The following is a 12,790-nucleotide window of genomic DNA, read 5'->3' as shown; positions in this document are numbered from 1 at the left end:
GCAGACTTACAATAAGTATAATATCACATAAGGGATCAACTTTCAAGTGCCAAAGAATGCAGGTGTGTGCTTGAAGACATTTTAGTAGCGAATCAACAGCTGTAGGCAGTGAAGGAGCATATGTGATAAACAAAATTAGCTGCAGTCAACAATCATGCTACAGCTAACTCATGTAGTCAGTACTTGCCAGTGAAGTTGAAAATAAAGCAAAGTTCCATATATTAACCCTGTTTTCCACCAACCCTTCTTTACATGTAGGACATATGCCAGGGTACCAAAAACTGCAGGAATATTCCCTACCATTGCAGCCTCAGTTCTAACATCAAAATCTCCCTGCAGACTAAATGTCTAGAGCAGCACTGTGTCAACAGAACATAGAGGCAGATCTCATACCTCCCAAGGGTAGAAATCGCTGAGCACAGGTAAAAATAAAATATTCCAGAGGGAAATATTATTTTACGAAGTTTTTAAAACACTTTTGTAAAATAATATACATAGGCTTGCACACTAAAAGACTCAAAGTCATTTAACTCTGTATAACCACTGCAGAATCTTTATCTTCTTTTTTACCTGATTTCCAATTGGCAGGTGTTACTAAACTTTACCACCAGTTATTTCACTGGCTGGCTGTGCTGGCTCATACCTGTAATCCCAACACTTTGGGAGGCCGAGGCAGGTGGATCATTTGAGGCCAGGAGTTTGACACCACACTGGCCAACACGGTGAAACCTCGTCTCCACTAAAAATACAACAAATTGGCTGGGTGTGGTGGCGCACACCTGTAATCCCAGCTACTCGGAAGGCTGAGGCACGAGAATCACTTGAGCCTGGGAGGCAGAGGTTGCAGTGAGTCAAGATCGTGCCACCACACTCCAGCCTGGGAGACAGAGCAAGACTCTGTCTCAAAAAAAAAAAAAAAAAAAAAAAAAGAAAAAGAAAAAGAAAGAAGTTATTTCACTAGCAACATATAATTACCATAAAATAAAGGAGGGTTTTAAATGAACTACACATGCAAAATACACTAGAAAAGCTAGATATTTAAAGAAACATGTAGTGAATTATTTGGTAAAGCAAAAATATTTTAATTCATAAGTTACTATTCCCCTAATGCATCTATTTTGTAAATGCTGTTTCATATAAGTTTGTAAAAAAGCAAAATATATGCATAAATTGATGCACATAAAGATGTTTTACAACTATAGCCAGAAGTTATTGTTTTACTGTATGCAAAGAGTGATGGCAATTTTTAATTCAAATGTTTCTAAATATTTCAAACTGAAACTAAATCTTACCAATGTAAAATTGCCACAAAGACGGCTGGAAAAAAGAAAAAAAAGGAAAGTTATTAAAAGCTGTTTTATTATAAAATACCATTTAAACAAGTATTTCAAATGTATTATTTTACATGCCTAGAAATATAGCACACAAAGCAAGATGGCCAGCTAATCCTGTCTCTATGAGCATAGGAAAAATCCAGGACACAAAGTAAATTCTGAACAGAGCTTACCTGTCTGCAGCGGGGCTTGACAAGCAAAGGGAGAGACTTGAGAGGGTTTTTTTACTTCAGGTAATTGGTAAGAGTGATGGAATTATGGAAGATTGTGACTTTTTAGGTGTTTTTTTTTTTTTCAGTATTATTTTCTATTCCTTTATAGGAAATTTTTAAAAGAAGTAAATATATGCAGTATGCTTCACTAGTTCTAACCAGGAGGAGCCACTCTAGATCAGTTTCCCTAGCATTCATCAGAGACAATTAAATGCAGGCAATCACTTCCTCAGCAGCACATCTAAAAGCCTCATTGTGCAACTCAACCCTTGATGAATCACAAGCTCTTTGCAAGAGCCCAGACCCAGGAGCTACTAGATGGCCTAGGAGACTAATCTGGAGTCACCTGTGCCAGCGTCCCATATATACGTAAGACTTCACCAGGGAGCTGGGAGACACTGCTCTGGGTATGGAGCTTTTACAGGAGCTGCAAACGCAGCCTGTGCCCCTGTTTGGTTGGGGAATTGCTTGTTTTCAAAGGTACCATGGAGCTGGAGAGAGAAGAGTGGGGAATAGAACAAGTTAAAACACCACAAACTTTGCTGTTCTTATAGAGGTTCAGCAGCTTTTCTTGAATTAATGCCCTTCAGATTGTTGTAAACCTTTGGTTAATTTCCAAAGTTTTGAAGAAAATGATTTTGATAATTTTCCAAGTATTTTCATTGTCGTCACGGAGGAGTGCATTTCCTTGGCTATTCCAGAAGTCCTACCTCCCCTCTGAGATTTTATAATGGTATTTTTTATGGTTATCCCAAACATACTTGGCAGGTCATCTTATAACCACCAATAATAGCCTCTTAAAAATTCAAAAATTACTCCACTTGGCTAACAAAATAAATGCAAATTAATTCAATAATTATTGAAAAAATTAAATTTTAAAAAATTAAACAATTGCAATGTTGAAATTCTCAACCATGCTTATCCAGATCTTTTCCTACATCACTAACTGTCCCGGGCTTAACTTAAATACTTCTCAGATTTACTTGTTTTATATCAAGATAGGCAAAGTATGGCCCATGGTGTATTTCTGGACTGTCTGCAAGTGCAGTTGCTATAATTTTTAAAAGGTTGAAAATTGTAAAAAGTTGTAAAGATGCTCATTAACTGTTTATTAGGCTTCATTAATTTTAAAATATACAGAGACTATCTTATTCAACTATATTTGTATCCTATTTCTAATTCTCCTAACAATTATATACACTGACAAAAACTCTTCAGATAATATATAAGGAAAAGGTCAAATATACTACCAAATTCATCCAGCTTTCCAAGGATGCTCAAAATCTTTGTCTCTCAATCCCTCCCTTAACCCACATAACACATCTGAAAAAAAAAGGATACGGTATAGTGATGCCAGCATTCTAAATGCTTGAAGGGCTTATCACATGCCTTTTCCAAGCTGTGACAGAAGCATGTCCCCTGGACCCGGACATCCTATCAATCTCACCTCGGAAGGTGACCCAGCCTCATACTTCACTGAAACAGACCATTAGTCGCCAGCACTCCCAACTTCTTTTATCTCCACTTTAACATTTCTCCGTATAGTAATCCTCGCTTTTCTAGTTCCTGCCATCTCAGAAAAGGAATTCTCTCTCCTCTTTTCCACAGTTAGCTTCTCAGAGTTGTGCCTTTAATTCTACCCTCCCAAATATTCCAACGTTTGCTCCACTAATTATTTCCTCTCTTGGAATCTTAATCTCATCTTCTTCCCTTGATCCTTCCCGAACTCAGTCTTTAAAACTCCTAGACCTTAAAACACTCTGCGATCTGACAGCCCGTCAAACTAATATACTCCCCATCTCTCTCTCCCCCCTTGTTCAGCAACAAGATCTTTGGCCAACTCCTTTCTACTCGGACCTTGCTATTATTTACTACTAGGCACCCACAAACCCTTGCTTGTTAAATTGCTCTCCTTCAAGACTCAAGAAAAGCGCCACGCGGCTCCCTCTAGGGCTCTCCTGCCTTCTCCTCACCGATGCCGAGAGTGGTCCTGGTGGAGAACCGCCGCGCCTGCAGTTCGTGCACCTTTTCCCGGAGCTGCGCCAGGAAATTATGGACGAACTGGAAGGGGCCGAGAAGAAATGTGTTGGCCATCACCTCCAGCTCCAAGCCTTTTCGCGCTTTCAGATTTCGGATCCTCCGCGGGGAGGACCTCCTGGTGCCCCTTGGCAGGTTCCCGCTGCATAGCGCCGACCTTCCCACCTCCTCCTCCACCTCCGGCTCCCGGGCGGGGGAGGCCCCGCGCCGCCGCTTAGGCTGGCTGGGGCGGGAAGATTGTAGCCGCTTTGAGCTTACTCCTTGTTTTCTCATAATCCCTGGTGGAGCTGGGTCAATTTCAGGCACAGCCCAGGCGAGTCGGGCGAGGTTCAGAAAGGCCTGACTAGCCTGGCAGCCTCAACGGACTTGTCCCCGCAGCCGTTGCCGACCTCCCGGTCGTCATGGCGACTGTGAAATGTGGGGTGGGGCGCGTGCTGTCGAAGCCATTCGCGCGGGCAGTCCCTGCGTGTCCGCCCACGTGCTCCCCACCGCTCGCAGCACCCCCGCCTCTGCGCTTTCCCGAGCGTGCAGCCTCGGGTGAGGGCAGCACCACGCACAGCCCACCACACCCTCCCCAGCGCCTGCAGCCCCCAGTGCGCCCAGTCCCCAAGCCCGCACGTGCAGTCGCCACCTTGCGCGCAGCTCGATGTACAGCTCCCCACACGCTGCCAGCCCCCCTGGCGCAGAACCCCACCGCTCGCCTTTCACGCGCTTCACTGGGAAGGCAGCCCCCGCCCCCCACCCCGAGCGTGCAGCTCCACGCAGCCTCTCCACACTCCCCAGCGCCCGCAGCACCCCGTGTGCGCACAGCTCTGCCAGTAGCTTCCCCGCGCGCCGCTTCGGGCCATAACCTTGCCGGCGACTAAGTCTGAAGAACTTCCCGTGGCTTCATTCCTTCGGGTTTAGTCTTAGCTTTGACATTTTAACCAAAAGGTTACACGTTAATTAACGAGGTATTAAAGGGGAAGATCTCAGCTGCAAGAAATGACTGTAGGAAGTGTGTCAGGGAAGCCAGCGGACCCGCCCGTGGTGCACCCGACGTTAGGAACGTCTCTGCTCTCCTACGATCGCGGGGGTATCCGACAGTCAGTGCCTGTTGCCAACGCGGAGGGAGCGGGCCGAGACTGCAGACAACACGTGGCAGAGCCGGCCTGAGTCCGGTGGGTCTGACCCCAGAGCCTCAGGTTGACGCCAGTTCCTTGGCACGGGACAGCGTTTACTGAATCTTAAAGCAAAATGGTTTTCCAGTAAGGTTCCGAGAAGTCAGCCCTAGGAGCGGTGTGCTCAAGCACTTTCAGCACCAGCCAGGACCAACTAAGAGGGGAGCGCTTAGCTCCCAGTCACCGCGCAGCCCTACAGGAGGCCAAAGCGGCTGGCACAGACGCACTGGGACCGCTGACATTTTCCGTGTCCTCTGTCACGGCCCCATGCTGGAGCCCACACCGCTTCACTTCCCATCTGTTTGATGATGGATCAAATTGAACTCCCATATCCTAACTGACCCGTCTAAATCATGGCTCATCGTGGTCAGGTTAATTTTTTCCTGATGCAACACAGCACAGATATGTTCATGGCTCCCCATAGCCCACAAACCAAGTCCTAGGCTTGCTCACCAATGCCTTCAATAATTGCCCCATATACATTTTCAACTTTAATTTCCCACTTTCTTGGGCACAAATCTTCCATCCCAGTCATTTCAGGTGAGGTCCACAGCTTGAGACTCCATAACTGCTGAATTCCTTTACTCACATGGAAAAGTCACCCCTTGGCTTTTACATCCTCTTCTCCCCGCCCATCTGAATGCTATCACCTTCCAAGTCCCAGCCCATTTCTCCAGCCCATATTAATTATGCTTTTTCTGAAGGTCTAGAGCACTTAACTGACAGTACTATTTATCTTGTCACTCATTTAAATTCAGTAAGTGCTATTATTGTTCATTTTTTGTTTTGGGAGATTTTTTTCAAGGAGCATTTCTACATTCCTGGCATTGTGTTTGGTGCTCAAAATGTTTTCTCACTTAATTCATGCAATAACTATATGCACATTTTAAAATCAAGCATCAGGATGTAGTTATTTGCCCAAGTTTTAACAGCTAATAAATTCTATCTGTCCAATACTGCATTTAACATACAAAATATTTATGGTGGTTGATAAGAATATATTCTTGAATGGCTAGGCAAACTCAAAATAAAGCACCTTATTTTAAAATATGACTGTTTTAATGTTTTTTGGAACAATAAGTGAAGTGGAGTGATTGTTTTTCTTTTTGGTCAGTTTGTTTTTTCTGGGGTTTCCAATTGTCTTTTGCATCTCTTGGTGTCCTGGTGGGATATAAAATGCTCTTACCCGTGGTCTAGCCCTTGAAAGTACAAATCTGGTCATTTTTATCATTTAAAAAATTAATATTTTTATAAGAATGTTCATTGTGCTATTATTTATATCGTTGAAAAATAGAAATGGCCTCAGTGTCAAACACTAAGTTATGAAACATTCATATAGTGAAGCATTACAGCCACTAAAGTCATTTTGCATGGATATTTAATGAAATAGGAAAATAGTCATGACACAGTAGTGTTAAAGGAAAAAAGCAGGATATATTTTATGATTCATATGTTTAGTGAACACATAAAATTAACTGTGTGCCATATGCTGCTCTAAATCTCATATAGGAAGAATACTGTATAGGGGACTCATATAGGAATATTACCAATATATGACCTTGAGCTAGTAATTTAGCCACCACTCTACGATTAATTTCCTCATCTGAAAAATGAAGACAGCTATCTTTGTCTTACTAATGGTATGATTGAATGAATGAATGCTTATGAAGCATCAAAAACACAGCACGTGCTTAAACAAATGTTCCTTTATTATGTTCTAGACTGGCCATCCTATAGGGCACTAGTGAGTATTTTTAGGTTGGTGCAAAAGTAATTGCTATTTTTGCCAGCACTTCCAATTAATATTTTGCTCACTTGGTTTCTTTGTCACCAAGTGATATGTTAGTAATTATTGAACAGTAATACATGTTTTAGGTTCATTAGTTAACTGAGAGATAGTTGCCTAAATAATTATGTATCTACTCCTACTAAGGAGAGGAGTAGATTTGTGTATAAGAGGGAAATCCTGACACTTAGTTTTATGTGTGGTTAAATAGAATCATGGATGTTTTCATGTTTTTACAGCTTCCCTAACAGTGGTCCCTTATTTTGACTTTGTTATTTTGAGTGGTTATTTGAGTCACATTTTAGCTGCATAATAACTAGTGACAATAACTTAAAGGAGTTAGGCTGATAATTTAATCTATGATGAATTAACAATTAAAATAGCACATTATAATTAGATATGATGCAATATATTCTTGCATTATCTTATCTTTGAAACAGAGATGCCTCATGATTTAGCTTTTTTTTTTTCCCCCTCAAGATAGGGTCTCACTCTGTCACACTGGCTAAAGTGTAATGGTGTTCACTGCAACCTTGAACTCCTAGGCTCAAGCGATCCTCCTGCCTCAGCCTCCTGAGTAGCTTGGACTACAGGTGCAGGGCACCACACACAGCTAACTTGTTTATTTTTGCAGAGATGGGTATCACTATGTTGCCCACACTGGTCTAAAATTCCTAGCCTCAAGCACTCCTGCCACCTCTGCCTCCCAAAATATTGGGATTACAGGCATGAGCCATTGCACCTGGCTGCAAATTATTTGTCTTACACAGAGATCTCTAATCCAGTTATGGATATCTAAAACTTGCCTCAGTTTTTCCTTTGTCCTTTAGTAAAACAATTGGGAATTTTAAAAAATGCAATTAAACCATGTAACCAGCAGATGGCAATAATGATCTGTAAATGAAAATTTCAAACCTTTCAGTTACTTATGAAATTCATTCTTTAAAAAAATCATGTTCTTATAATAAATCCATTTACTAAATATGAAATGTAGGAAAATTCCAAATGTAACCCCACATAAAAATTACATTGCATATATCATATGTCAAAATAATTAAGATATTCATCATGGCCAAGATTTAGTTTTCCGAATAATAATGACTTTGTTTTAATTGATTCAGAAAATTTATTAAAGTTTGAACTTCGCACAAATACATAGATATAAATTTAAGTGGATAGTTAAGTTCCATCTGTAGCCTCCAGGCTAGATAGAGGTATTTCAGTGAAGACCATTTTGAAAACATTACAAACTTTTCCAGTTACAATTTGGCAATTTAAAGTATGAATTTCACTTTAATTGAAACTTTATGCATAAAAGATTGGTTTTTATTTGTGCTGTCTCATAATTTCTTATGCATTAAGATACTTTTCCCCCTTTGTACAGTGCAAGGAGTTGGAACTGGCACCAAAGTATTTGTCTCTAGTTTATCAGCATTAGTTATTCTCAAAGATGGTGGCAAAAATCTTGGGATCTCATATTTTATTTAGTAATTTTATTCATTTTCATTATACCTCTCTAAGACTTTTTCTACAAATTCAAACATGTTTCTGCCAGGCTTTGGTATCAGGATGATTCTGGCCTCATAAAATTAGTTAGGGAGGATTCCCTCTTTTTCTATTAATTGGAATAGTTTCAGAAGGAATGGTACCAGTTCCTCCTTGTACCTCTGGTAGAATTTGGCTGTGAATCCTTCTGGTCTTGGATTTTTTTTTGGTTGGTAGGCTAATAATTATTGCCTCAATTTCAGAGCCTGTAATTGGTCTATTCAGGGATTCAACTTCTTCCCGGTTTAGTCTTGGGAGAGTGTAAGTGTCCAGGAATTTATCCATTTCTTGTAGATTTTCCAGTTTATTTGTGTAGATGTGTTTATAGTATTATCTGATGGTAGTTTGTATTTCTGTGGGATCAGTGGTGATATCCCCTTTATCATTTTTTATTGTGTCTGTTTGATGCATCTCTCTTTTCTTCTTTTTTAGTCTTGCTAGTGGTCTATCAATTTTGTTGATCTTTTCAAAAAACCAGCTCCTGGATTCATTGATTTTTTGAAGGGATATTTGGGTCTCTATCTCCTTCATTTCTTCTCTGATCTTAGTTATTTCTTGCCTTCTGCTAGCTTTTAAATGTGTTTGCTCTTGCTTCTCTAGTTCTTTTAATTGTGATGTTAGGGTGTCAATTTTAGATATTTCCTGCTTTCTCTTGTGGGTGTTTAGTGCTATAAATTTCCCTCTACACACTAAATGTGTCCCAGAGATTCTGGTATGTTGTATCTTTGTTCTCATTGGTTTCAAAGAACATCTTTATTTCTGCCTTCATTTCATTATGTACCCAGTAGTTATTCAGGAGCAGGTTGTTCAGTTTCCTTGTAGTTGAGCGGTTTTGCATGAGTTTCTTAATCCTGAGTTCTAGTTTGATTGCACTGTGGTCTGAGAGACAGTTTGTTATAATTTCTGTTCTTTTACATTTGCTGAGGATGCTTTACTTCCAACAATGTGGTCAATTTTGGAATAAGTGCAATGTGGTGCTGAGAAAAATGTATATTCTGTTGATTTGGGGTGGAGAGTTCTGTAGATGTCTGTTAGGTCTGCTTGGTGCAGAGCTGAGTTGAGTTCTTGGATATCCTTGTTAACTTTCTGTCTCGTGGATCTGTCTAATGTTGACAGTGGGGTGTTAAAATCTCCCATTATTATTGTGTGGGAGTCTAAGTCTCTCTGTAGGTCTCTAAGGACTTGCTTTATGAATCTGGGTGCTCATGTATTGGGTGCATATATATTTAGGATAGTTAGAAGCTTATTTATTTTCTAGGTAATTTCAAATTGGTCTGTTTATAAATGTTAAAAGATCCTTTCAAATTCTTCTTCAGCAAGTCGCCTCCACTAAAAAAGTGTCTTTGGACGTGTTTATTTTATAAAACAACTGCTTCAGTCTAAAACTTTTCTTGGGTTTACATATCTTGGATTGTCTCATTTTTAAATAGCATATTTGCTGCTGTTGAATTACTTTACAGAGCCTCTTTAAATTCATATTGGATGCAGGTGCTTCATCAAGGAGAAAGTGGAAAGACACCAACTTGCCGTGAAGCATACAGCAAGTTTAGATATAAATGCATATGTAAGTAATACTTTGCACTTAGCTGTCTTTTGGACTATGGGAGAAAGGCATCTGTAATAACAAGTTGGAATTTCAAAGAGTTCCAATCTATTTTCTGTGTCCATGAGGGGGCTATCCACTCCCCACTCCTAATCCCCCCCCCCCAAAAAAAAAACCTCAAAACCAAAAAACTAGAGCTCTGTAAGCCACCCATGCCCTGGTCATGTAGTGCTCCAGGCCTATATCAGTTAAGACATACCTTATAAACAACTCCAAGCCTTTATCAGATAAGACATGCCTTATAAAGGCATGTCTTATTCAAAGGGAGGGAGGTGATCCATAGATTAATTGGGAGATTTTTTCAGCTCCAAGTAGAGAGACTGCACAATTGCATACTATATGCACATTCATTTGAACCAGATTGGTACTCAGTTATCACTGTTAAATGACTTAACCAACATACACAACTATACTTATATACATGTACCATGCCCCCAAAATCTACAAAATCCATTTTTCCCTGGATTTGATGGTAATATACCATGTACAAACTCCATCATATTGAGATTATTTTTATTTACCACCAAAGTAACTAATATAAGAATTACTACATTCAATATTAGTAAGCAAAAGCCTCTACTATATTAGTCCATTTTCCCCATTTGGTTAAAAAAAAAAAAGTGCAGCTTGCTGCCACTGCTCATTTAATTTTACATAAACACTTTATTTGAGGCTGAAGCAAATCTGACTGATTTTCAACATGAAAATAAAATATAAAAACTGTTCTTGGCCGGGTGCGGTGGCTCATGCCTGTAATCCCAGCACTTTGGGAGGCCGTGGTGGACGGATCGCAAGGTCAGGAGATCGAGATGAGACCATCCTGGCTAACGTGGTGAAACCCCGTCTCTACTAAAAATACAATAAATTAGCCGGGCGTGGTGGCGGGCGCCTGTAGTTCCAGCTACTCGGGAGGCTGAGGCAGGAGAACGGCTTGAACCCAGGAGGCGGAACTTTCAATGAGCTGAGATCATGCCACTGCACTCCAGCCTGGGTGACAAAGCGAGACTCCATCTCAAAAAAAAAAAAAAAAAAGCAAAAAACAAAACAAACAAACAAACAAAAACTGTTCTTGGAGTTATTTATAAACAGAATTTGTCTCTAATCCTAATGTAACAGAAATGTAGATGATGATGTTACAGTAGGATTAGAGACAAGTATTTTGGGGGCAAACAGGAAATGATTTAAAGAATGAGTTTCAGAATATTTCTCGGCATATTAAATGTAAAACATAGTAAAAGTGCCAATGATACATAATGAATCTGTGTGCTGTGTTTTACATTATATTTTAGCTTGATTTAAGATTGAACTTTGATTATAATATAGAGATGAAGATGTATCACTAGACTAGGCCCAGTATGCTTTGGGTAATTTACTTTGTTTCTCTAGTTCTGATTTCCTCAACTATAAAATACTTTAGATGACATGGCCTAAATAAGGTCTTTTAAACTTATTTGAGTCTAGTTGGTATTTGTACACATATTTAGGTAGATGCACCTGCTGAGTCATACAGTGGCCTGTACTAAGATCTCTTTTTACCACTTTTTCCCTTCCCTCCTCCTCTGCCTCCAGCTATGTGTTGAGACTCCACCCTGAGGGTCTACTCTGCAATCTATCCCGCAGTTTGTCCTCCAGTACCTACAGTTGTCATTGCCCACCCAGAGGGCTGAACTCATCTCTCTCTCATCTCTTCCGCCCAGCCCCAACCTGGCCTCTCCCTTATCCCTGCCTTTATTTCTCTGATTCCTTCTCACCTGCACTGCCCAGTCTCTAAGTAGGGTGGGAATCCTTGTTCCTATTTTCTGATTACTTCTATCTACTAGCAGCCTAAATGGCAACTAGAGAATAAGGAGAGTGAGACAACCCTAAATAAATAATAAGTATTTATATCAAGACCACCAGATTTGTTAGGGGCAGCAGAGCTCTGCTTTCACATAGGTATGGACCCATCTCCTAAAGAGAAATATGGAACTTTAAAATGCTCTCCTCATCTTTGCTACCATCTGTTGAAACTCTTTTTGAGATACTTATCAGTGACAATTTATAATCCATTAGTAGAAAAACCATTGAGTTTTGCAGCTTTTATATTTCCTAATTAAGGCTGTATACCTGGGTTCAATAAAAGCAAGGTAGACTTTTTTAAAAAAATTAAAATTTGGAAATATTTAAAGGGCTAGTGCAGTGTCTCAGTTATAAGTGTAAACAGAATTTAAATCTCCACTATTCCTAAAAGAAACCCCATACCCACTTGCAGTCATTTCCATTCCTCCCTCCTTCCAGCCTCTGGCACACACTAATCTATTTTTCATCTCTATGGATATTTCTATGCTGGACATTTCACATGCATGGGATCATATAACATGTAGTCCTTTTTGACCAGCTTCTCTTAGCGTCCTGTTTTCAAGGTTCATCCATGCTGTAACATTTATTGTACTTCATTTTTTATAGCTGAATAATCTTCCATAATATGGATATGCTGCATTTTATTTATCCATTTGTCAGTTGATGGGCATTTGGGTTGTCTCCACTGTTTGCCTATCATGAATGATGCTGCTATGAACATTCGTGTACAGGTTTTTGTGTGGAGATATCTCTTCATTTTTCCTAGGTGTACACCTAGGAGTGGAATTGCTGAGTCATATAGTAAGTAACTTTTTGTTTATCCTTTTTATGAACTGCCAGACTGCACCATTTTATATTCTTACTGATAATATATAAGGGTTACAATTTCTCCATATATATATAATTATAATTATAGCCATCGCAGTGGTTGTGAAGTGGTATCTCGTTGTTGTTGTTGTTTTACTAAGAGGCTATTTTCAGAGCAGTTTTAAGTTTACAGAAAAATCGAGTAGAGAATATAGAAGTCCCATATATCCCTTCTCCCCCACCCTGGCAGTCTCCCCTATTATTAAACTATTGCATTATTGTAGTGCATTTGTTACAATTGGTGAACCAATATTGGTGCATTATTGACTAAAAAGTCCATAGCTTACATTACGGCTTACTCTGAGTTGCACAGTTGCATGAATTTTGACAAATGCATGATTTCATGTATCTACTATTACAGTAGCATCATAGAGTTATTTCACTGGCCTAAATATCACCTGTGAGCC

General features: G+C 39.9%; 1 protein-coding gene across 1 annotated transcript in view; it reads right to left on the bottom strand.

Moving 5' to 3' along the window:
• Positions 1 to 4,036, bottom strand: part of LOC103226234 (probable C-mannosyltransferase DPY19L2) — a 124,120-nt gene extending 120,084 nt beyond the window's left edge. The window contains exons 1-2 of the mRNA XM_073008968.1: positions 3,520 to 4,036; positions 1,293 to 1,317 (exon numbers count right to left, since the gene is read on the bottom strand). Coding sequence (XP_072865069.1) covers positions 1,293 to 1,317; positions 3,520 to 3,856 — 362 coding nt within the window. The 5' untranslated portion in view covers positions 3,857 to 4,036. The remainder of the gene's footprint in view (positions 1 to 1,292; positions 1,318 to 3,519) is intronic.
• Positions 4,037 to 12,790: the final 8,754 nt, after the last annotated feature.

This window comes from Chlorocebus sabaeus, chromosome 21 (assembly GCF_047675955.1).
Source record: "Chlorocebus sabaeus isolate Y175 chromosome 21, mChlSab1.0.hap1, whole genome shotgun sequence".
Lineage (NCBI taxonomy): Eukaryota > Metazoa > Chordata > Mammalia > Primates > Cercopithecidae > Chlorocebus > Chlorocebus sabaeus.
Note: the sequence above shows the minus strand (reverse complement) of the source record. Positions and strands in the feature narration are given on the sequence as shown.